This window comes from Camponotus floridanus, unplaced genomic scaffold (genome assembly GCF_003227725.1).
Source record: "Camponotus floridanus strain SB8 unplaced genomic scaffold, Cflo_v7.5 scaffold64, whole genome shotgun sequence".
NCBI lineage: Eukaryota > Metazoa > Arthropoda > Insecta > Hymenoptera > Formicidae > Camponotus > Camponotus floridanus.
This window is the reverse complement of record NW_020229814.1, coordinates 1,069,124-1,095,546: the sequence shown is the minus strand read 5'-3', so window position 1 is coordinate 1,095,546 and position 26,423 is coordinate 1,069,124. Positions and strand designations below refer to the sequence as shown.

Below are 26,423 nucleotides of genomic sequence, written 5' to 3'. Positions count from 1 at the left end.
ATACATTATACATTCTCTTACGATAAATGTAGAAGAATTAGGATGTCAAATCTTCTCGAGGACAAGCTTTGCCAAAGAGAATAAAAAACGAAAAGTGTACAAATAATTTCTAATACACCCGGTGAATGTCACGAGCGGAACATAAATCTTATTAAATAATCAACGTTACAATCTTCTTTGCATTTCCTACGAAGTAGGAATTGCTAATTTTTTAGCTCCTACATTTTTTCACGTTTGCAACAACTTTCTAAAAATATACTCCGTGCAAAGAGAAAGAGAGATAAAAAGAAAAAGAGAGAGAGAGAGAGAGAAAGAAAGAGAGACATTTGTGTTTATTCGAGCGCCCAATATATAGGACACGCGTGTGTATACGTGCCATCATTTTGCCTCGCACTGTACTTTATTATCACCGGCTATCGACGGTGCATATATACATGTACGCACTCTTGACGGTCGATCGCGTTTTACACGTCTGTCAAAATCGAGAAACGTCAGCTGAGGAAGGCGCGCGCGCGCTCGCGCATTCAACGGATGTTTAAAAATATCCACGTTTTAATGCGGGAAATTGGAGGGTCGGCGAGGCAAGGTCGGAGCGCAAGGTGCGCGCGAGGAGGAGGAGGAGGGGGGAGGAGGATAAAAAAGGAGAACGGGCGTGCACACGACACACACACACACACATGTATGCGTGACAAATATGTACACATGCACATCCCATCCAACACAGAATATTGCAGCAATATTATTAATATTTGTAACATTATAATAAATATTGCAATATTGCCGTAATATTACCGCAATATTGCCGCAATGTTGCTACAATATTCTGTGCTGTACGGGCATATACGCGAGCATTGAATAATCCAGACGCGTGGAGTACGAACCTGTCGCTCTTGTCGACGACCGCGAGAGGCGCGAGCTCCTGGAGCGGTGGCTCCGCGGATATCCCCTGGGCGCGATCGCGGGTGCGCGGCTTGGTCGGCGTGAGCGGAGGCGCCGCGCTGAAGGGCAGGACGCTGAGGAACTTGTCGAGATGGCTGCGCAGCTCCTGGATCTCGGCGTCGCGACAGCAGACAGCCGCCTCGAGCTCGGCGATTCGCTCGTCCTTGGCGTGCAGCAGGTCCCGGAGATCGATGAGCCGCTTGTCGCTGGCGCGCAACAGGTCCTGGAGATCGGTGATTCGCTCATCCTTGTCGCACAGCAGCTGCTGGAGCTCGAGGATACGACGGTCCTTGGCGGGCAGCATCTCCAGGAGCTCCCCCAGGCTCGGCATGGCTACGGCTTGGTGGTGAGACGCACTACCTCCCGCGGTGGCGGCGACGACGATGTGCGGCGACGGCACTTGCGCCGCGCTGGAGGTGGTAGTGATGGTGGTCGCGCTGTTGCTGGCGACGACGTCGGCGGCGGCAGCGCCGTGCGTCGACGGCAGCTGCGACGAGGCAGCGTCGTCCTGCGTCGACGAGCAGCACAGCGAGTCGAAGCACACGCGCATAGACACGCAGGCGTCGCCGATTGGCACTCGGTATTTGGTACCCTTGTCCATTCAACTCCTGTTCTGAGCGCGCGCGCGAAAGAGAGAGAGAGAGAGAGAGGGAAGAGGACTCGGAGCGACGCGACCGGGACCCGACGAGGACGTCGTCGATCTACGTTACTATCGCGCGAATTCGCGTGATTCGCGCTCCCGAAGAGCGGAGGACCGACCTCCTCCACCGCCTCCTCTCCACCGTCCGTTCGTGTTGTGTCGTCCCGCGCGCGCGCGCGTGCGCGCTTGTGCGGTCGGTGGTGGGGAGGGGAAAAAGGACGGCGCGAGAGAAGGAGCGAGAGAGCGAGTACGGGATTGGTGGAAGTAGGGAGGGAAGGGGGAAGAGCGAGAGGGAGAGTGGCTCGCGCGTCGCGTCGCTGTGACGTAACGATGAATTTTGAAAATCGACTGGATTCGCGCGTCTATCGAAAAGGCAGATATACGGTTTTTAATTGGTTTTAATTGGTCTTGATAAAATATTTATATTTTTAATTCGTTTTATAAAAATATTATTAAATCATTTTATTAAAATATTCTTAAGTGATTTAAAAATAAATGTTTTCTATTTTTAATTAATTTTATAAAAATATTAAATTGATTTTATTGAAAGACTTTTAATTGACTTTAACTAATAATATTTAAATATTTGTATCTTAGTAAATTGTAAATTTAGAAATTTATAATTGATTAGATATGTTTGTTTCTTTTTATATCTTTTTTTTCTTTCTCTTTCCGACAAAAAATTATTCAATTTTACTTCAGTATTTATTCAATTTTACACTTTCGATTAGACGCACCTGCGTTGCATTTAAATATTTTATACAGGATTTTGATTTATTATTTTTAATGAAAAAAAATTTTGCTATTTTATTTGTGCGCGAAATTATTTTATTTATAATCCTGAATTTTCTAACAGTTTTTATTTTTGATGAAAGCATTATTTTATCTTCTTTAATAACTTTTACATATTGAAAGTTTCTTTAAAAAATAAAAAAATACATTATTTGTAAAGTAAATTTATCAATGAAAGTAATTGTGCAAAATCGTTTTTTCCGATAAAATTAATGTTACCGGTCGTCAAATCTTTACATTTTATCTTATTTCGATTTATAATATTGTTACTTAAAAAATATCAAAATATACAATTAAAAATTCTTTAAACCAATGCTAAACAAAATTTGGCTTTCTCATTAAAGAAAGCCAAATTTTGTTTAGCATTGATTTAAAGAATTTTGATATTTTTTAGTTTAAAGAATTTTGATATTTTTTAAGTAACAATATCTCTATAATTATAAAACTTTGATGCAGCCATTATTACTAAATTGCGATAAATGAATATATATCTAGATCCAAAGCAAATTATACATATTGAAAATACATAGTCATATAGATAGTAAATTTTTTATAAATTTGAAAAATACTTTTAAAAAATTATTCTTAACATTAAAAATATATAAAATATTTATAGGAGATATTTACTTTTAATATCTTTAAGAAAAAAATCGATTTCAAAAGAATTAAAAAATCTAAGTAAAAATACTGGCTAAATTAAGTATGTGATATATACATTATTAAAACACAATTACTAAAAATTCGCTCAAAGGAGACTTCATATAAATTTGCATACAAAAATGCAGACGTTTAAAAATAAAACGTGCGAATAAACAATAACCAAAAATGTATTATCCTTACATAGATACATTATATAAATATTACTGCAAAAAAGCATCCATATATAATATCTGTGCATGTATATGTATGTACAACGGAAAATATGTACAATTTATAAATAAGAAAAAACCATTGTACTTTAATTGCGCTATTAAGATTTGTCATTGTGGAAGAAGGGGTTCGCTTCCTGTCCTTAGCACAGTTTTCGCGGCAACTGTAAACTCGTCGGCGTTACACTGAAGCTTCTCAGTTTTATTTTGCGTCTCTTCCGTATTTAGAAATACCTCGTTCAAGCAGACGTTATTCAAACTGACGGCGCTGTTGGAGAGGATGGCCGGTCCAAGATTTGGATTCTTCATGTCGGTACTATTAGCACGTTTATGCGACGGAGATTTCATGCCTATGTCGTCTTTATCGGTATTTTGTGTGTGCGATATTATGTCGCACGCTTTACCGAGAATAATTAAACTATTTAATATGCGAAGAGCCACTAGTATAAGATAAGCTAATAGTAGAAGTATAATATTAGCGGGTCTCGCGGATGGCGTAAGGGTTGTGCATAGAACACGAGCCATGGCGACTCCCAGAGGAAGAGGTATAAAACCCATTCGTCGTGCGACCAGATCCGAGGGATCCGAGACCGCTGTTTCTCGACGTCCCTGCATCATGTCATAAGCCAAACTCACGGTATAATCCCTGTAGACGGTTGAAGGCAACTCGTTGAAACGTGTGATGAATGCGTGTTTCACCTTTACAGACATATAGGGTAATATTAGCGTCAGTGACAAACGTTAACAACATATATAAACGAGCAAAGATTAATAAAGTACACAAGATTTGAGTTATAAAATTGTAATAAGAATAATACGATAATAAGTTCGATTATCAATACAATAATCTAACATATTTCTTAACATGTTGTACGCAATATAATAATATAATTTATGTTACAATACAAACCCAATCAACGAGAATTTCTGCAATCAACAGCAAGACACAGTCAGGCAGCAAAACGGCAAAACGATCGCTGTGCCATGCATACTCTTTCATTGTTTGTAGACTCACTGCAAGGAGCAGCATAGTTAGGTGAAATCTTTCTCTGACATCAGCACAAGCTAATTGGAACAAGTTGTTCTTATCAAACTTCTTAAACACGGAACCCTTCAGTTCTACAAACTAAAAATATTTGATATATTAGACATTATTTAATATATATTTGACATATATATAGATTATGTGATATATAAAGACATTTGGTATATATTTTTAAGTTCGTTTATATTTTGTATATTATATTTGTTACTTTATTTATTTAGTTAAATTTGCTATATTTTCTTATTGTTAGATGCGCAAAATTATGCTTCACACTTTCCATGGTATACTTACATTGTTAGACATCATAATTGTTAGGAGGGCTTTGTTACTGCTGTTGATCGCTACATTTAACGTCGTTGCTTGGAATAATACCAATATGCTATGCAACACTTTATGAGAACACAGTCAAAGAATATATATCATGTTCTATGACTTAGAGTTATCACGTCAGGATTAAATTAATTATAATATAATTATATATAAAGGATACACACATAAGTGAGGGCGAAAAAAAGATGTGGCAATGTACCCAGATGTGGCGTACGAGTGGAACTTGAACGCGAGCGTGGCTCGGTAGCGGTCCAAAGTAGAGCGTCTATAGCATCTTGGCCAAAAGCACTGAAAAGGCGATCTCCCACCTCTAGCATATTGTAGAATATATATAACTTTATAACCGACTGACTTTTAACCAAATGATACATCATGGAGGTGTCGACTTTCCAGGTGGCTGCCCAACAACCTACCACTACAATTCCCTTTAATAAATCGCACATCTCAGCTGGGCTTAGATACATTTCTGTATTTCTCCCGCCAACTTTTCCATCTTTGCGCCTACAAAGTAGGATAAGTGAAAATTTTTGAATAAATGAATATATATCGTACTAATTGATTAATTCCTCAGGTACCTCAAGCAATGTCGTAAAGGCCTCGTAATCACTGCCCATAGAGCCATTGCAAATCTTATTGGTAAAAATGTATACACAAAGAGAAAGGAATCTGCACACTACAACAAGAACAATAGTAATGAAAATTATTCTAAAAATATCATATAATTTTGACAATTACTTTGTTCTCATAACGATATAATATTGTTGTATATACCTGAAAAAAACCATATGCCATAAAGTTTTCCACCTCTCTAGGAATTTTTATAAAGGAGTAAACCTTTTCCCTTCTGGCAGAGAATCTCTCCTCGTCATGTTCCAGCTGATAATCTCTGGTTAATTCCGCTCTTAGAAATTGCATCAATGACACACCTGAAACATTAAATATACTCAATTTAATCAAGCTTACAAGAGCAAAGTTATGCAATAATATAAAAATTTTACTGTCAAAATGAGAATTTCTAGTATAAATCAAATTGATGACACGACATGTCTCAAATGAAAATCTGTCAAATATCAAACTAATGACTGTTTCATTCACATTATTTTTCCATGTGAATCCTGCAAGAATTGTAATATTGTTATGATGCATCTATACAGAAGGATAGATATCATCCTGTCTATTTACATTTAACAAAACATAATTCATCATGCCAGTTTTCCTCCCTAGCAGATTTTCATTTCGCAAACATCTTACTGCCTCGCCAAATAAATTCCAACAATCATTCGCATATACAGGGTGTCAGGGCAATCTTTTCCCCCAAAAAAAGCTCTTGTAGCTTACCTCGAGAGCTTTTCAAAACATAATAAAGTATTTTTTCATTGAGTACTTTTTGAGTTATGAGGCTTGAAATAATCTCTCAATTTTACATAAACCATAAAATATCTAGTAAAATATTTATTTTTAGATTATCTTACTTTAATATTTTTATGTACAAAATAATGAGAGGAATCAATTGGTGTACAGAAAACACTTAATTGTTTAAAAAAAAAAAATATGTAATTGTTAATTGCAAATTAAAGTAATTAATTTGGAAATTTTAATTTTGGTAAAATTAAGAGATTATTTCAAGCCTTATAACTCGAAAAAATACTTTATTATAGTGTTTTGAAAAGCTCTCGAGGTAAGCTACAAGAGCTTTTTTTTGGGAAGAGATTGCCTTGACACTCTGTATACGTGTATATATACTTCGTTTCTTCTCCGCATCTTGCCCGTCCGACAATCCCGACCTATAATCTGGGGGATCCACGCTTTCCACCCGCGGTTTATCGTTGGATGACACATGATTTTTGGTCTTGTCGGTACCGCTGAACCTGATGGTCCTCCTCTCCGGCCAACTTTCCTCCATATCCCCATCGACGAGGCGCATGTCCTGCATCGCTGCCTAAAATAAGACACTCAACGACGAGCACCGCGAATGCAACGCATTCTCTCCCAGCACGAAGACTCTCGTCGTATATTCTTATTCAGACATAACCGTGCCTGATCTCTCACTCGAACTGTCAACGAAGGAGCAACAACGTGCGTCGCGTTCAAAGGTGACAGGTGACAGCGCTAAACCAATAGTGGGCTCGTGTCAGCTTGATGCCTGTCTGGGGAGAGAGTCTTTGTTACATGATTCACTATTAATCTCGATTTCCTAGTGTTTCGTAAAAACTGTAGGCGCACAAAGTCTTCCGTATATAATATATATTCGTGAATTACATTTTATTGACAACCAGTATAATTGAAATTCTCCGTCCCACGACTAGTAACTCATCTTTCTGCGATAATAAAGTATGAGAATTTTATTTAGCGTCGATATTGTTGCTGATTTTGTTAGCAGGAAATTTTAATTACCAACCATCGATAAAGTATTATTAATTCCACTAATAAATTGTCATCAAGATATAAAATATGTGGTAAAAAATTAATCTCATAATTATATATTTTTCGTTATTTATAAATAAAATCAAGACTATTAAATGTGATATTAAATATAATTAATAATTAACAATTAAGCAATTATTATAATTAATAATTTAATTTGTTAATTATTAATAAATTAATTTATTATATTTCTTAATTATTGTAATAAGTATAACAGAATTAATTAATATAATTGATAAAATTTATTATATTTGTTAATTAATAAAAATTAATTTATTTGTTTAATAACAATTAAACATTATTAATTATATCAATTAATATATATATATATATATATATATATATATATATATATATTAATTAAATCGGTTCTGATGTATTAAATAAATTTAAATATTGATTATGCTACAATGCTATAATGCTATAATGACAATGTCATGATGTCATGCTTCCTTAGTTACATATCTAGTTTGAATCAACAACAGTTTGGATCACACAGATCAATTTAATGTAAAGCGAGTTCTTTTGTGTATGTTTTTTTCAGAAAGATTTTATTTTTTATAAAATATTGTGCGGTCCAGAATACTGCGATGGATACCCCGGCCGAAAGCAACACTTTAAATGCACCTCCTGATGATGAATTCAATACTGGCATGGAGCAATTAGGGACTAGATTCAAGAAAAAGTTATGGATAGACCCAAACTCCTTAAATGTGCCAAACATTCTGGATCCAGATGATTCCTTGATGAAGAAATTCCAAAATGCTCTGCGGGAACATCTTGTCCGTGTTGACAATAAGTTGAGCAGCGAGATATTAGAGCTTGTAAGGATTTTACTCTCCTTTCCAGATTTAAAAAGAATTTATCAAATGCAATACATATATGAATAAAACTAATATATTACATATATAATTGTTTAATAATTAACTGCAATTATATTTTACAGGAGGCCAAAATAAAATCTATAGAAAAAGAACACGAAGCAGAGAGCTTACAGTTGTATTATTCCCAGCAAGAGATAGCACAGCAGCAAATGACAATCGAGAAATATCAAAACATGATAACAAATGTAATTTTATTGCGCGAAGAGAAAGATGCGCGTGTAAAGGAGGCGCGAGACGTTCGTAAGATCGCCCATGCTAAATTGCTAGATGAGAAAACGAAAGAGGAGAATCTTGCGCAGGAGTTGGAACAACTTACAGCTTTACAAGCACAATTTTCGGAGTGGCAAAAGGAGCTCGAAAATAGTCTAGCTATTTCCAAACAAGTGTCCAGGAAAGATAAGGCGATTCAACGAGATCTAATTGCTCAGAAGCAGCAGAAAGATTTTATAATATTTAGACTCATGGAGGAGATATGGAAGATTAAGAATGAGATAGCCAATCTAGATATACAGTTACAATTGAAAAATAAAGAGAAAATTGAGATTAGCCAGATGATTGCTGACGTTAATGCCGATCTAGAAGCGTTGCATAAGCAACATAAGAATTTATGCAATGCTTGGAATTCTGTTGTACTGAATATTACTAAGCGGAATAAAGTTTACGAGCAATTGAACACAGAACGCGAGTATGTAATATCTCCATAATCTTTAAGGATTTGAATGAATGGATTTTTAACAGAAGATGATATCATAAACAATCACATCTATTGATTTAAAGAGATAATTATTTCAGTGAAACTCTACTGTCATTCGCTAAATGGGAAAGATTGAAGTAGTACAATATATTTTCAGGAAAATATGCGAGTCCTTCAACACGTTACACACAGAAATAGAGAAATTAAAGAAAGAAACTCATAAAGAAGTAGAGAATAATGAGAATTTGACTTCATTGCATGTACGAATAGAAAACAATATACAGATTATTTCAAAACTGATGGAGGTGGAAAATGATAAACTAAATAATTTGCAATCTGAATTAGTAAAAATGGCAAAATTTAGTGAACATGAACAGCATGAATTTGATTTAATTAATAATGTACGTTAAATATTATTGTATATTTATTGAAAGCTATCAAATTATTAACATATAAAAAATATATTTAAATATACATGTTATATTATACTTTTTACATAGTTGTATATTATATTATTTAATGCATGTCTCACATTTTAGGAATGGCAATATTTGTTACATGAAGAGGAAGAAGTTGATAAAGAATTTGCAAAATTTTTGAGTAAGCAAAATGAGTTGGAAAATATAATATATAGCAAACTGGAAGAGAAAGTTGCACATGATAAAGCAGCTCGATATTTAAATAAATTATTAGTGGATTCTAAAGAGAGAATACAAGAACAAGAATTATCATTAGTAGAAACAGAAAATTTTTATGGCAAAAAATTATTAGAATTGGAACAACTCAATGCATACATATCTCATGAAAAGGCAGAATTGGAAGAACTTTTGCAAAATAATGATGTAAAAGGAAAAGAAATAGATGAGATTCAGAGAGAAATTAAGAAACATGATACAACAATTGAAAGGAAACAAATAAAAATTATTAGTTTGAATAAAACTATTGAAGAGGTAATATTATCGATTGAAAATTCTATTAAAATATGAGAATGTTAAAGAGTTTTTCCCTGATAATATTTTTTTTAACAGATATTATCACATACTGGTGGTGAAGAAGTTAATCCGCTTGACATGAAAATAATAACTTTGGAAAAAAATATAGAAGAAATACAGCAAGATAATAAAAAATCACAGCAATTCTGGATTCGACAAGAAGGATACATGATTTCGTTGAGCCAACAAAGAGATTTACAGCTGCAACAACTTAATCTTCTCAATAAGGAAATTATGATTATGGATCAAAAGAATTTGAAATTAGAGCATACCTTGGAAATGCTCGATAAGGAAGAATCAAATATGCAGAGAATATTAAATCTATTGCAACAAAGATTGGTGCAGATAAATGCACAATTAGTTATACAGAAAGGATTAAAGGAAGAGCTAGAAGACAAAAATTCTATTACAAAAAATGAGGGAGTGCAATCCCTCGAAGATGCAGAATTAAATCTAATAAAGATGCAAAGTGATTTAAAACAGATGTACGAGGAAAAGATAGTTTTGAAAGATAATCTGGATGCGGTGCAACAACAGAGTTTATCATGGGAGAAAAAAGTAAAATTTTAAATATATATGTGATAATAAAATAATGTGTAATTATAATAGAGGATAAGAACATTTGCCACATAATATTACATAATATTTAATTATTTATTTCAAACAAATAAACTTAAAATATCGTTTAATTTACTTTATATCTTCAGGTACAGTTAATGCAAGAAACAACAAAGAAGTTAAAAGATGAGCGTAGTAATGGTGGTGACATTGCTGTGATGAAAAGCGAAATTCATAAAATGGAAATGCGTCTGTCACATTTGCGCAGGGCACAAGAAAAATTGATTCATGATATGGAATTTTGTGTCGCGCGGAGAGACATTATATTAGATAAAGTTATGAGCAAATTTAAGAAAGATCCGAAAGGACAACACAATCAAAAAGTTATATTCTGTAAACGTCTTGCTGATCAGAAATTGAAAATAAAACAAATCGCGAAGGTAATTACTATCAATTTGTTCCAAGACTTAATTGAAAAATAAATCATTCTGATTATTTATTATAGGATACAAAGAAAATTGAAAATAGAATATTCGAACAAGAATGTCAAATAAAAGATACACTCGACAAATGTAAGGAATCGCAAACGGTATTAAAAACGATAGAAGATGTTATCCCAAATGTAGATCAGGAAATAATACAAACAGAAGCTGTTAAATATCACGTATGTTGTGTGAATTATCTTTTCTTTAATTTTATGAATTTGTTTGGAATTTGTTTAGAATTGTTATTTGTTTGGAAATTTAATTATTGTTATAATCAGGAAATCTAATTTGCAGAATTTGCAAGCGTTAATTTTTAAACAACGAAAAGCTAAAATGCTTCAAGACATTAAAAGCGGCCGATACAAAATGCTTTTTAAAAATGAAGCAGCAATAAATGAAGAATTCCAAAATGAACAAATTCTTCACGATTATTTGAAATATGTAATGGAACGAACGAGCCAAGACTTTCCTTTATTGAAGAATAATATTCAGAAAATACTTTTAACTTTGGAAATATTGTAAAATTCCAATAAATATAAACGAGAAAGTATAAAGCAATGCAATGTATTTAATAAAATTATGAAATAATTTATATACTAATTTATATATTAATGAATAACAAAATCAACAACTTATACAAATTCATAAGTCATATATATATACGTGTGATAATCTGATGCATAACATAGATATATGAAAGAGAGATCATGTTCGAAAAATCGAGCAAAGGACTCAGGAGGATATATATATGTATTTATGATTGTAAAGATATACTTATGCAGAATGTACCCCTTTAATGAAAGCTTCCATAGATAGAATGGGAGTATCCGGTAAAATACCATGACCCAAATTAGCAATATATCGAGTTTTACCAAAATTTGATATCATTTTGTGTGCACGATCAACAATTTTATCCTAAAAAAATAATGAAGTATATTTAAAATCCTTGTAAATGTACCAGTAATTATCACTAATTAGTATAATTTTTATAAATTAAAAAAAAATATATGTAACATACCTGAGGAGAATACAGTGCGCAAGGATCCATGTTACCTTGCAACGTAACATCAGGCCCAAGCTGTTTTCTGGCTTCAACAGGATCTACAGTCCAATCAAGGCCTATAACTTCGTAACTTTTATCTTTAGCGAGAATTTTTAAAGAATTCACGGTTGCACCTTTTGGAAAAGCAATCTATAAAAAACAGGTTCAAGATTTATCTTCTATGTTTCTAAGTAATTTTTGTTCATTTCAAGATAATTCTAATAAATACCATAGGCACTTCTGGAATATTTGCTTCTTTCAATTGCTTTCGTACACGTTCGCTTATTTGTTTGAGATATTTGAAAGAATAAGTTGTAAACAATGCATCATCCAAGTAATCGCCATTGCTTTCAAATACTTGAAGTAACTTGGAAAAAGATAATATAATGTCATTTCTCTCATTTATACTATTATTGTATTGTACAATATATATTATAAAAATTCTTTTTATGTAAAAAAGTTCTTTAATGTTTGTCAAATTATATAATTCTGAATATACCTGAGCACCAGCCTTCACCTGCATCACTAAATAATCCACAATAACATCTGTAATCATCTGCAATAATTTATGAGAGTCCTCTGGATACTTATACAACCAAGATCTTGCCTTTGCCATTGTGGAACTGCCTCCTCCTTGGATCATGTATCCCATCAAAGTCCACTAAAAAGTAAAGATTAATACATGTGCAACTTATACAATTTATAACACAGGAAAAATCTACAATGTGCGTATTCTTGTATTGAAATAATTCTCAATTTTGCACGATTCTCTATGAAAGTACTTGCAGGTGCTCCGGTGAAGCCTATCAATGGCACTCTTCCATCCAATTTATGCCGGGTCAATGTTATAGCATCCCCGACGTATCCCAGAGCCTCTTGTACGTTTGGTCGCACGAGTCTAGCCAAGTCACTAGGATCTGCCAAGGGTTGTGGCAGGACCGGACCCTAAAAGACACCTCTTATTTACAGAGAATAAACACCAAGGTACAATATGACATACGTTGCTTTCAAAATGCATAAGTTTGCAGGAGGTTTTCACTCACTATCCCCGCTACCATCTCGACCTTCAGGCCCATCGCCTGAGGGATCACCAGGATGTCGGAGAATATTATACTGGCGTCGAGATCAAAACGTTCTATCGGCTGCAGGGTCACCTGGCAGGCCAGTTCCGGGGTCTGGCAGATGGCGAAGAAATCGTACCGGGCTCTGACCTCCTGAAACTCGGGAAGATACCTCCCGGCCTGCCTCATGACCCAAACCGGCACCCTGTCGACCGGCTCCCCACGTGCCGCTCTGAGGACGCGATCATTCTTCAAGGGTGGAAAATTATGCTCAATCATTCTCTCCTGCGTCCTTTCGAATCCCGAGTCTAGTACGTCCCTCGTCCTGCGATTTCCTTTTATGGAAAATTTTTTTATTATTACACTGTATTGTAATTGTATGATATATATAAAATTCCTACAATATATACATATATACATACTTTTTAAGAGAGAAACGTCGAACGTAAAAGGAAGGTGTCATGCTCTCTCACTCCACGTGGTCACGTGACAGCTGTTGTCACGTGACAGCTGAGTCGCGCGGGGAGGGAAGTGTCAAGTGTCATGTTAGTAGAAGAAAACAGCTGATTCGGAATAAAGGAGAAAGGGACAGAATAGAAGTAGACAACTGATTTGGAATATAATAAAGGATAGAATAAAGGGGGGGAAGAGGAAAAGAGATTAATCATAGAAGGATCTGTTTATTTAATCGTCTTGCGGGTGAGGGGAAATGTCAGTTTAGAGGAAGGAGAAAAATAACGCGAGGTTGTTAGGTTGTTCTCTAACGAGAACAATGGATGATGTAAACATCAACGAAATTTGCCCTCATGTGGAAGAGGTGGAGATGAGCGTAGACGAGGATAAGTGGATCAAATTGAACTGGATTGGTAAACAAAACAGCGACAATGAAACCCGTCAATCGTTGGACGTACAGAAGAATGAGAATTCTAATGTGCAAAATAATGTTGACGTATGAAACTTTTTGGTACTGTGGGCAAGTATGAATAATATTGGAATATTAAACTTGAACACTCTTAATTTTCAGGAGGATTCAAATACTGAGATTACTGAGACTGCACAGACAAGCAGTAGCGATAGTAAAATCTCGTTCATAAATGCAGAACCAGAGGATATATCCGATGGTATATCTGTCATAACAGAAAGCGATGCAGAGATTGTTAATACAAATACGCTCCAAATCAGCCAAATTAAGGATAAAATACATGAGCCTCTGCAGATGATGGAAATACAAATAAATAAACAAGTATTAAATAAATGTCTTTATATATACATGATTTGTCTAAATAATACTAAGCTTTTTTAAAATAGAAAAAACTACAAATTGTGTCAAAATGATTGTTTTATTTCCTTGAGAAGCAATATAGTGATTTGCACACTCAACCAAGTTGGAGGATAAAAGTTTTTGAAAAATTACTGAGGACGCTTATAGTTATTTCAATGTGGAAATACTATTGTTTCTTTATTTTTAGCTCAAAATCAAATTGCTATATTAATATTCACCTGATATAGCTCGATGCAATTATTTTTTAAACAAGCTCTGATGAAAAGACATCATTGCTATAGCATTTCTAACATTCAAGCAGTCTCGTGTGACAAGCATCTTCAATAACATCCCAAAAAATTACCTTCAAAAGTTGACTTACATGGTTGAGTATACATACCATTGTACTATTTTTGAAGGAGTATATTTTGAGTAAAATAAAATATAATTTTTCTAATACAATTTGTAGTGTCATTTATTTTAAAAAATTTAGTTATTTTAAGAAAGACCATATATATATGCATATATAAGTTTCATTTTATTATTGATCTGCAATAATTATTTTTGTTTATATTTTCTGGATGTAATAGAATTATCTTATCTAAAATAATTATTTTGTTTACATAGGCAAATAGGAATGTTTTTCTGGCTTTTATAATTGGTATCATTGTTGGTTTCATTCTTAGCTATTTTTTTGTAACTCTTGAAACTGATCCAATCTCAAATGGGATTAATACTGAAAGTCTTAAGACTGTAAGTCACAATATTATTAATACTTGCAAAGCCCTAACAGAAGGTAAAATCAATAATTTCATAGAAGATCTTATTAAAATCTATATTCCAATTTATTGCTTATATTTTAATCAGGTGTCTTGTTTCCAGTGAATACTACGCTGAATGAAATTAAAGCACGTACTGCAGTTGATAAGAAAATTATGGAACACTTTGTAGAACTGCTTTTTAAGGAAGATTCTGCGAATATAACGAATAACAAACCTTCTATTACAGCAGAATCTTTCAATTTTGATCCACATTCGTTGGATCAAGTGTCTCAACTTCAAGTATCTCTACATGTATTATCATCATTAGCACTTATTCATGATAAAAATAGTTCTTTGAAAAACGAAATAAATGAAATACTGGATATTGTGAACGGTACAAATGCATTTCATGAAAACTTGCTATTATTTAATAATACACAAAACGAGTACAATTCTCTGGCCTTGAAGTAAGTAGTAAAATAGTAATAAAATAATGAAATTCACAAAAGTTCTCTCATTTCTAAATTATAAATTCTTGTACATTTAAATTATTATATTTTATATTTCAGAATTTTGCAACATGATAGTGACAAAATATATGTTGCTTCTAAATTATTTCTCTCTAATTTGATAAAAAAAATGAACGACTTAACTTTAAGTGTGCGCTATAAATATACTAAACAAAGACACAAATTGATTAAAAAATTATGTGACTTGAAAAATATATTGCCTGATGATGAATTGTTGAAACAATTAACCGAAAATAACCAGCTTTTCAAAAATTATGATAAATCTTGTTCTTCAAACTATTTATCAAAAAAATTGAATCCAAAAATGTTTGAAAAAAAGAACACAAAAATAAATAAGAATAGATCAGGGAAGGAACAAATCAAAGAAGTCGATAATATAGTTCATACAAAATACGATAAAGAGAAGAGCCAGAAAATTTATGATGGAAAGAATTCTTTAAGTAATGAAAAAGTTAAGAATGAACATTATACTATCACAAAGTAAGTAATAACATTTTTTTTATTTCCATTATAATTCACATTATAATTATCATTGTGTATATTTAAATTATTGTATTATATACTAGGATTTCCCAAAATGCTAGTGATAAAATACATAATACTTCTCAGCTATTTCCATCAGACTTGAAAGAAAAAATGAATAGAAAAATGTTGAAGCATATATGCACTAAATATAATGAAAAGAGACACAATGCATGGTTAAAAAATAAGCATCATAAAGATAGTAAATTCTTAGAACAACCAATAGAAAATGAAGAAAACAATAAAGAGTCATTTAATTGGTGTATAAAAGAGAATGATTATTTACAATCAATTGGAATACAAAAAGACATGTCAAAGGATAATTTCGATAATATTTTAATACAATTATTAGAAGATGTATGTCCATTTTCAACCAATTCTTGTCCAGGATTTAATAATGTTAATGATGTACCTGTAATGCCTATCACATCAAGTGTAAGTTATAAATCTATATAATCTATATAATAAATTATTGATTTCTTATATATATAAATTTCAAATTAGAAGAAGAAAAAGAAACAGAGAAGAGAAGAATGCAAAAATTTTGATATAATATATAAAAATAGTGCATTTACAGAGAGAGAAAGATTTAGAGAAATATCACATATGTAATTTCCATTCAAGTTACATGTTAATATAAATTAAATTTTTTTAGTGTAAAACAAAGAATTGTATTGCTAATTCTAACAACAAACATGATACAAATAGTAAAGAATCTGTATTGGATTATGAAAATTCTGGAAAAGTTTTGTTTGAGGAGAATAAACCAAAACAGAAGGATCACTTTAAATCGAGTGATTCCATTAAAAAGATTCTTAATAATGATGATAAGAATATAAAACGAAAAAAGAAGAAACTCCCTCGGAATGAAATTAAGAATCGTATGTCGGAGCATCTTAATGATTATCATAAATCTAAGCAGTCGTTTAACAGCCGCGTAACAAAGCAAAATAACCAGGATTATATAAATATGGATTGGCAGAGCGATAATAAAAGGTATTAATTTGAAAAATAAAATTTAAGAAACAAATAATAAGATATAAGATATAAGTTTATAAGATATAAGTACAGATATAAGTTTCTTATGTTGAAAAAATATGTTTGCTATACTTAAGGCACTATAGATTCTAATCCTTATATCTTTAACAAATAATACTCTTCATTCTCGCAGATTTAATTCGCGCAGAAAGCAACGGCGGCGTAGCGCCGATTGGTATTTTCGAAGAGTATTTTCTCGTAGGAAAGCGCGAAGACACGCGGAAAAATTATATCAACAGAATATCAAGGGGACTTGGCGATTCGGGAACATTTGAATATATCGAAAATAAAATGTATATTATCGAGATTTAGACATAGATAATAGATTTGAAAATGTATGCAATGTGTTAAATGTATGGGATATTTTTGTGTAAGCTTTTATACAATGTTCCATTCGATATGTTAAATATTTTTTAAATATTGCTGGAATATCCAAATGATTCCTGAAATATTTATATATCTGTATATTCGTAAATTTTACATATTATTTTGTGTTTTATAAACATACTTATGATTAATGAAAAGAGAAATTCCAGATAAAAGAAATTAGTATTCTAAATAAAAATTATAATATTTCATGTTTCAACAAGAAGAAGAAATTTTATTAAAAAAATACTTAAAGTATAATAAGAGGCATTCGAAACATATGTAAAATGATTATATAATATTAGCATATCAATAGCATTATATAAAAGCTTCACACTGTAATGTGATATGACATTTTTTTATCTAAATAGTTATAATTTTGTATCTTGTTAGTATTTGAATCTCACTTAATATACGTAAGATATTAGGAAATAACAGATAACATTTTTATTGATCTAATTTCGTGATGTGACATAAAGTGCTCAAGAAATTTTAATCATAACAAAATGATGCTGTGATTTGTACCAAGTGGTCACTGACAAAGAAATGGTGCTCTCTCAAAGAGATATTTCTTTGCGACAAAGTTATTTTAATCAAAATCGCGTTTGTGAATAGTCGATTTCCCGTGTGTAGACAAACAAATTTTGCAACTTTAAAATTACAAGTTATGTATAGAGAAATAAAAAAAATAAAAAATAGATTATATCTTTTGTAAGAATATATGTATTATAGGAATGTAAGGTAAATAAAATGTAAAACGTAACAAAACATAAGTGAATATGAATTGTAATATGCTAAAACTAATAATAAAAATCAACATGATTAAAATAAATATTTAATATATGGTATGTTGCATTTTTATAAATATAAAATATTAATATTTATTAAAATTTAATATTTTTATATTTACGTTGCGCAAATGGTGCTGATTATACGTTTCACTTATACTCCACATTTTTCACAAACGATTGGAAATCTCTCTCATCAGTCGATAATTTATTAATTATATATGTATATAAACAAATAAAAATGCAAACTATTATTTTAAAATTCAAATATGCTGTTTATTGGTCCGTTATGCTATTTATATTCTTATTGTATATCCTTTAATCTTTTATTCCTTATAATCTCATGACATCTGTTCATCGTCATATATGTCATATACATAATTTCTACATATATAATATTTTTTTAGTGATATTTTTCCATCCTAAAATCTTATCTTTTCGTTCGATTTATTATTCTGAAAACTTATAATTTGTGTTAATAGAAAATATTTTTAACAAATAATTACACTTAAAATATTTATATATACTTTGTATTATAGTTTTATTCTGAAAATTATTTATCAATATTCAATATAGTTTTACGTGTTCTTTTCCTCTTTTATTTCTTTATTTAGCGTGTGTGTAAGTGTAAATCTACGCGACAGATCTCTTTCCTACGAGATTTATGTGAAGAAGGAATTTATTAACACAGAAAAGAACAAATATAATATAAATAAAGAACAAATATAAGAAAGAACAAATATAATATAACTAATATTTTATAAGTAGGAAGAAAGGAATTAAATTTAAAGTTGTACGATAATGTAACGATAAATACACCGCATCTTTCAAATGTATAATTAAAATGTTTACCACTTAAAATTTAAAATGGATAAGGAAAAAACATAAAAATATTATTTCGCATAACAAAAAAAAGTTAAATTTAATTAACGATCTTGACAAATTTAAACTGCTGCAGATATAAAAATATAATTGCAATATTGTAAATCGATTCAAGTATACGATGAATATATTTCGTCGATTGAAAATTATTTTGAAGAAAAAGATTCTAGCTACCGAAAAAAATAGAAAACAATCCATTAATCCAAAGAAAGAAAACTTGTTGCAACAAATGAAGATGAAAATAAAAACAGCAATCATCATCCACTGTGGCATCCTCTAGTCATCGAAACAGATATCTATCAATCTTGATACCTTGATATATAATGTATTATTCCATGAAAAGAAGATATTTATTTTCATTCAGCTCAAAACCCGTGAGAAATCGATTGCGTCGATTGAAACTTTCTTTTAATTCTATGAATAAGACGCAAAAATAACTGCTTCATTAGCTTTGCACGCATATATTTTATGGATAAACGTTTTTATTGCGATTGCACATGATAGAGGATTCTTACATATGTTAAATTTAATATATAATAGGATATATAGAGGTATATATAATATGTTTATATAATATAGGGTATATATAATAGGGTATATAGAGTTAATATATAGGATATATAGGGTTCTGTTTTCTAAGATTTTCTGTGTGAATATTTTCATAATTAAACGTAATGTTTACATACATAATATTTCCTCATAATGTTGAACGTATAATATACATAACAATTTTCTTCGATTTTACCCACTGCATCATTTTATTACACTCTTGTAATATCCACGTTATTTTTAAATGGCTGTTTGCACTTGATCGGGATGAATTTTATATGAACTGGATGAGCAGGACGTATTATTATATCAAGTAATAAAGGAATATTTTTTAAATACTCAATAGGTTCCAAATAAAAATTATGTATCAAAGGGGCTATCATAGCTTTCATCATCAGCAAACCGAGACGTTGACCTACAATTCGAAGTTTATGATAAATATTATTGATACGAGGAGAAACGAAAATCGCGATCAATTCACCTATGCAATTTCTTGATCCTGCACTGAATGGTATATAAGAATAAGGATGACGATTCTTTTTCTTTTCGGGTAAAAATCTGTCCGGATCAAATACTTCTGGATTTGGCCAAAAATTAGGATCTCTGTGAACTCCGTAAATATTAAGACATATGGACGTTCCAACGGGTACGATATATGATTCTGAAAATTATTATAAAATTGAAAAATATTAAAATTTACGAAAATGAGAGCTTCTTTGAGAAAAATAAAATATATCAATATTGTATTCTTAAAATACTAATTAATCTTACTTTACATTCAATAACATATACTCCATATTATGTAACTCCATATTATGTTACTCCATTTTATGTAACATATTTAAAAATATATGCAGCAAAAAGTGACTAATTACGTAATTTTACAGCATTCCCAGTCTTGCGTAATATAAAATTCACGCTCGGATACAAACGTAGCGCTTCCTTTAAACATCTGTCTAAATATGATAAATTTTGTAATAATCTCATGTTAAGTTTTCCTTCGTTTTCTTGCATCACAGTATCGACTTCAGCCCTTACACGCTCCTGTGTCATCAATAATATAATGAAAATGTATTTCTTAATTCTGATTTTTAGTGCACAGATAAAAATAAATTGTTAATAAATCAAAATTTCCATTTATTTTAAATACGGTTAAATCTCTTCCGAATATCTAATATATCTAGGAAAAATATATCGTATATATCGTATAATAAGAACTTGATATCTTTATTACTTTGAAGAAAAATCTTTAAAAATTTAAATAATATATTACAATATATTGCGGGAAATAGGTACCTGGATATCTTTGTGTTCAGCTAGGAGTAGTAAAAGAAACATTAAACTCGTCGCTGTAGTATCATGACCCTATAATCATCATCATATTGTTATACATATTTATATATCATCTATAAAAAAATGGAAAAAGGTGACAAATACATACTCCGAATATAAAAGTATCGACTTCTTCTCTGATATCCAAATCAGTTAGAGAATTTTCTCGAGATGCCGCTATTAAAAGATCCAACATAGCTAGCCTATTTTTTTTAACTGAAAAAAAACATATTAATATCAATTTCCCTTTTACATGCCACACTTTAATTATACAATAACAGTTTTTATTTAAAATTCAAACTCTATTACAAATAATAATAATTTAATTTTACAGCAAACATATGTTATATTATTACATGTGATCATGTGCTTAATATAAATAATGCAATCATATAACCATGTATAATATTAAATTAATTGCGCAGCCAACATAATTAGAAGCTCTGATCTCTTACGTACTTTCAAACACGTCAAAATTTTCTGTCTCTTCGTTACTTTCAAGGTTTTTTAAGTATCGGTCATTGGTGCGTTCGTGATAAAGTTTTCTTTCCGCGATGATCTATACAAATACAATATTTAATTTTTGACAAGATTTTTTGTATTAAATAACAATGGTATTGTATTATATAGTAAATATTTATAACATAATATTAATATTTAAAATAAATAATGTAACCCTACAAAGATTACGAGATTTATTGTTATTTTACACATAAAAGTATTGTAAGATTTAAAATAATGTGATAACGTACTTTTTCCGTAAATCCATGCAATATTTTCAAGACCTTCTTTTGCTTTCTTCCTTGTGGTGACAATGAGAATAATAAATCATTATATAACCAAGGTCTTAATCCTCTAAACCAAAATTCAATAAAATCACATAATTTCAAATGATGATATAATTCCAATAATGTTATTTTATAAAAGCCCTAATTAAAGCCATCATAAAATCAGTTTAATTTTTAATAATTATTGATTGTAAAAAATACATAAAAAATTTAAATCCATATATATATATTACAAAAAAGTAGAATTTTCTAAAAATTTTTTATTTTATGTTAGCTATAGATTTCTAATGGAATATAATTTCTTTATAAATTTTCGACACAATTTATTTTTCCCTTAATTGTTCTAATATTTTCAACATTTTAAAGATTACAAACAATTATGTAATGAAACATTTAGTGATACACAGACAACAGATTTTGATTGAAAATTGTCGACTTTAAATGAAGTGACATTTTCATTTCCACCTTTACATAATTATACATTAATTAATCTATTTTGCAAAATGTTTAATGTAAAGTATCAAAGTTAAACGAGATTATAAGTTAAAAAACGGATTATAAGTTAAAAGATCATACAATTATATTCTATATTCGTGAATTACCTATAAATTATTAATTTGGTTATATCGTGAATCGCATTTCGATACTGTTGTTGAAACTCGTCAAGATTGTGCAGACAACCGCCCATAATAGTTTCTACAAATGCATTTAAATAAAACAGTCAAAGATTATTTTCAGGGAAATATTTTGCGGGTATCTTCTTATTATAATTTTATAATATTAGATATTATCTATCTCTTTACTTGCACAGTAAAAAATTTTGGATTAAATTTAACAAATTTTACATGTCCCAATTTATCCACTCTAATTTCAATGTTAATTTAACAGAAGGCAAGTATGTAAATAAATAACACAAGTAATATGTTTAAAAATTAATACAAAAGTGTAACACTTAAACTTTATTTGGAAATAAAGTTTATGTTATAGTACATATTTATAATGTTAAATTTAATTAAAAGAAAATGTTATTCTTACATTTTTATGATAAATAATAGAAGAGATATGTCGATCTAACATAAACTGTTACAGAAAACTGTTATAGACAGAAAAATAACACAACTTATCTATTCATTTTAACATATAACATATTTCATAAAAAATTTGTGCATTTACATATTAATTGTGTTGTTTTAACTCTTAGAAACGTGAATATTAACTCAACGCAGAAATGTAAAAATAACGCAACGATAATATGTTACATTAACATAAGAGTATGTTAAAAATTTAACACAAAAATTTTTACACGAGAAAATTTTAACAGAAGTACAAAATGTTTTTTACCGTGTGTAGCAGTAATACTTCGTATAGAAACATTATTTTATTTTTATTTTAAGCTATAATAATTTAAAATAAAATTCATGTACATAATGTAAAATAAGAACTCCTTACCGCATATCGCGTTTAACGTATGTTTACGAATAAATGGTAATAAATCCTTTACAACTGGTTCTCCGACATCTTTCAACGATTTTGTCATGCAATCGCCTTCCTTGACCAAGATATCAACAAATTTATTCAATATATTGAAATGGAATGCAGGTGTTAACATTTGTCGCCGCGACTCCCACTTAATCGCTAAAACGGAAACAAAATAAAGCAACATTATGCTATAAAAGAGGAATTGCAAGTATCAAGTAGATGTAATTATTATTTTGTAATTAACTTTTTATAAATTACTAAATAGAAATAAATTAAAAAAATATAGAATATATAATAATAATATAAATATATAATATATAAATATATAAAAATGTATAATATATAATATATAAATTAATATTAATTAAATTTATTACTAATAGTACAATCTATTAGTGATGATCTTTGATTTAAATACTAACTAAATTATAACTATATTATCTCTCTTACTTCTATTTATGACAATATGAACATGCATCACGGCGAAATTATCTCTCAATATCTCATCTATAAATTTTTTTTTAAATTATTAGTTTTTAACAAAGAGGTTGTATACATTCACCATTTAAGATAATATTCAAGTCTAATTTTAACATTTTATTTGATTTTCTGTGACAGATCGACAACAAATTGTAACAGAAAAGTATGTACTTATACATATATTAACGTTATATTACCTGTGCTAGTGAAGAGACCTGTATTTAACCAAGGATGAAACACGTCATACAAACGACTTTTTTCGATGTGCTTAGTGTTGCTTAGTATCGTCTGAAATAATCGGAAACAGGAAAAAATATATATTATTCACTTAATATATCACTAATTTTAAATACACAAATAATTTATTAATTGCATCTCTGTATTTTATTCTAATCTTGATGGAGTATCGATATTTAGCTTTTCATTCTCATAAAAAACATTTTTTATCAGTGAATATCTTTCTGTAAATCGCAAGACTCTTCAATCTAATTCAATCGTAATGTATACAGAGAAATTTCTTTTATTACCTTTAAATCATCTGGATGACGAATACACACTGCATGTATAAATAAACCTCCGAATTTAAAAATGGGATAATACTCATCAAATAATTTACGGAAGAGCTTCCATTGTTCCTCTAAAAATTATATTATAAATATCAATATAACATAAATGTTTTTATGGGATTAATTTTATTTTTAATATTAATGTGCACTTCTGTGCATATACATAAATACATTGAAAGCAGATAATAAAGAACATGGATTGCAAATTGTTATTGCAAAGAGAAATAATCTACATGTAACAAACTTGATAAATATATGTTTCAAAATAAATGATTTATAAATTTTTGCTTGTTTACTTGACAGATTTCGTTTATCAATTAATGTAAATAGATTAGCAATTTTGTACTTACCTGCTGACACATAGCATTGGAGTATATTGCCAATAATCGGAAAACCCGATGGTCCCGGTATAAGATTAAGAAATCGCTCGTATTTTTCATAATACACATAATAATTATATACCAATAAAATAAACATAGATAATATCAATATAATAATGAATATCATTTCTTAACCGTTTTGATGTTTCTTGATTATTTGATTAAGCTCCAATCGTTTATTGTTTTTTATTCTTCGTATGTATTCGATTTTCAACAAAATTCGTAGTTATCTTAATATAATAAGTTAAATAAATAAGTTAAATAAATAATATAATTATATAAACTATATAATTATTGCTTAAAAGCTTATTTATTTATTTTATTTGTTCTTTTTGTTTATCTAATTATAATATTTCGATATGATATCTAATAATTATTATGTCAAATATTTTCGCAAAATTAATATAACGTACATTTTATAAGACAATAACATAAAATATATATTGCAACATATAATAATAATTTAATACAATTATAACAATCAAATAAAATTAACAACTTGATATTTTAAAAAATTTGTTTTAAAATTATATCTCGTTTTATACTAAAGGTGATATTAAATATTGAGATTTTGCAATAGAATGTGTTATAAAATTTTATAAAATCTTTTATTTTATATAAATTTATAAAATTTTATAAAGATTACCTGATAGATTCCATATGATATAACGATCAATCGAAACACATAACTCAAATAATTAAGATAGGATTGTAAATCTCGTTAAATAGGTGCATAAGTCACTTCAACAGATCTGCAAGTTAATAATAAAAGAAGCTTGTATTTATACTGTTCTTCTACTCAAGAGCTTATTATTTTTATAATGGTGTTACCTTCCCCTACTTACTTGCACCTTTCAAATTCACTTTCGACTTACCGTCGCACGATTTTTTTTACTCAGATGCAAATTACAAGACCGGTCATGCACAGCGATCAAATAACTTATTTTAAATTAATTATGTTACCTTTCTATCTCACTACGCATCAAAATTTAAAGGGTAAAAACATATATTTACGCGCAACGGTAGCGTAGCGCCGATTGATATTTTCGAAGAGTATTTTCTCGTAGGAAAGCGCGAAGATACGTGGAAAAGTTATATCAACAGAATATCAAGGGGACTTGGCGATTCGGGAACATTTGAATATATCGAAAATAAAATGTATATTATCGAGATTTAGACATAGATAATAGATTTGAAAATGTATGCAATGTGTTAAATGTATGGGATATTTTTGTGTAAGCTTTTATACAATGTTCCATTCGATATGTTAAATATTTTTTAAATATTGCTGGAATATCCAAATGATTCCTGAAATATTTATATATCTGTATATTCGTAAATTTTACATATTATTTTGTGTTTTATAAACATACTTATGATTAATGAAAAGAGAAATTCCAGATAAAAGAAATTAGTATTCTAAATAAAAATTATAATATTTGATGTTTCAACAAGAAGAAGAAATTTTATTAAAAAAATACTTAAAGTATAATAAGAGGCATTCGAAACATATGTAAAATGATTATATAATATTAGCATATCAATAGCATTATATAAAAGCTTCACACTGTAATGTGATATGACATTTTTTTATCTAAATAGTTATAATTTTGTACCTTGTTAGTATTTGAATCTCACTTAATATACGTAAGATATTAGGAAATAACAGATAACATTTTTATTGATCTAATTTCGTGATATGACATAAAGTGCTCATCAAGAAATTTTAATCATAACAAAATGATGCTGTGATTTGTACCAAGTGGTCACTGACAAAGAAATGGTGCTCTCTCAAAGAGATATTTCTTTGCGACAAAGTTATTTTAATCAAAATCGCGTTTGTGAATAGTCGATTTCCCGTGTGTAGACAAACAAATTTTGCAACTTTAAAATTACAAGTTATGTATAGATAAATAAAAAAAATAAAAAATAGATTATATCTTTTG

At 30.1% G+C, this 26,423-nt stretch overlaps 6 protein-coding genes across 6 annotated transcripts in view; 2 read left to right on the top strand and 4 right to left on the bottom strand.

The window, feature by feature from the left end:
- The window catches only part of LOC105255628 (cGMP-dependent protein kinase, isozyme 2 forms cD4/T1/T3A/T3B), a 41,652-nt gene extending 39,824 nt beyond the window's left edge, over positions 1-1,828 (bottom strand). Inside the window, exon 1 of the mRNA XM_011265029.3 lies at positions 882-1,828. Coding sequence (XP_011263331.1) covers positions 882-1,540 — 659 coding nt within the window. The 5' untranslated portion in view covers positions 1,541-1,828. The remainder of the gene's footprint in view (positions 1-881) is intronic.
- Positions 1,829-3,180: 1,352 nt separating this feature from the next.
- Positions 3,181-6,884, bottom strand: LOC105255630 (protein TAPT1 homolog). The gene is made up of 7 exons (XM_011265036.3): positions 6,359-6,884; positions 5,387-5,541; positions 5,191-5,288; positions 4,776-5,116; positions 4,577-4,674; positions 4,151-4,366; positions 3,181-3,939 (listed from the first exon to the last, which is right to left on the bottom strand). Exons 1-7 carry the CDS (start codon positions 6,546-6,548, stop codon positions 3,352-3,354), a joined length of 1,686 nt encoding a protein of 561 aa, XP_011263338.1. The 5' UTR covers positions 6,549-6,884; the 3' UTR covers positions 3,181-3,351.
- Positions 6,885-7,629: 745 nt separating this feature from the next.
- LOC105255629 (coiled-coil domain-containing protein 40) lies at positions 7,630-11,223 on the top strand. The gene is made up of 8 exons (XM_011265035.3): positions 7,630-7,863; positions 7,986-8,608; positions 8,775-9,018; positions 9,157-9,567; positions 9,646-10,167; positions 10,317-10,607; positions 10,673-10,831; positions 10,947-11,223. The coding sequence occupies exons 1-8, from the start codon at positions 7,630-7,632 to the stop codon at positions 11,172-11,174; spliced, it is 2,712 nt and encodes a 903-aa protein (XP_011263337.3). The 3' UTR covers positions 11,175-11,223.
- A 67-nt stretch (positions 11,224-11,290) lies between these two features.
- On the bottom strand, positions 11,291-13,335 carry LOC105255631 (uroporphyrinogen decarboxylase). The gene is made up of 7 exons (XM_011265037.3): positions 13,178-13,335; positions 12,738-13,090; positions 12,481-12,639; positions 12,194-12,355; positions 11,924-12,061; positions 11,671-11,844; positions 11,291-11,567 (listed from the first exon to the last, which is right to left on the bottom strand). The coding sequence occupies exons 2-7, from the start codon at positions 13,032-13,034 to the stop codon at positions 11,427-11,429; spliced, it is 1,071 nt and encodes a 356-aa protein (XP_011263339.1). The 5' UTR covers positions 13,035-13,090; positions 13,178-13,335; the 3' UTR covers positions 11,291-11,426.
- Positions 13,336-13,488: 153 nt separating this feature from the next.
- LOC112639425 (protein PF14_0175-like) lies at positions 13,489-17,414 on the top strand. The gene is made up of 8 exons (XM_025413258.1): positions 13,489-13,704; positions 13,780-13,998; positions 14,644-14,812; positions 14,899-15,244; positions 15,347-15,787; positions 15,874-16,264; positions 16,485-16,825; positions 17,001-17,414. The coding sequence occupies exons 1-8, from the start codon at positions 13,528-13,530 to the stop codon at positions 17,140-17,142; spliced, it is 2,226 nt and encodes a 741-aa protein (XP_025269043.1). The 5' UTR covers positions 13,489-13,527; the 3' UTR covers positions 17,143-17,414.
- A 2,074-nt stretch (positions 17,415-19,488) lies between these two features.
- Positions 19,489-25,222, bottom strand: LOC109610059 (cytochrome P450 4C1-like). The gene is made up of 13 exons (XM_025413288.1): positions 25,124-25,222; positions 24,448-24,707; positions 24,059-24,168; positions 23,729-23,819; positions 23,022-23,207; positions 22,175-22,268; positions 21,537-21,639; positions 21,244-21,343; positions 20,894-21,000; positions 20,749-20,817; positions 20,328-20,496; positions 19,934-20,113; positions 19,489-19,867 (listed from the first exon to the last, which is right to left on the bottom strand). Exons 2-13 carry the CDS (start codon positions 24,602-24,604, stop codon positions 19,665-19,667), a joined length of 1,569 nt encoding a protein of 522 aa, XP_025269073.1. The 5' UTR covers positions 24,605-24,707; positions 25,124-25,222; the 3' UTR covers positions 19,489-19,664.
- Between the last annotated feature and the right edge of the window lie 1,201 nt (positions 25,223-26,423).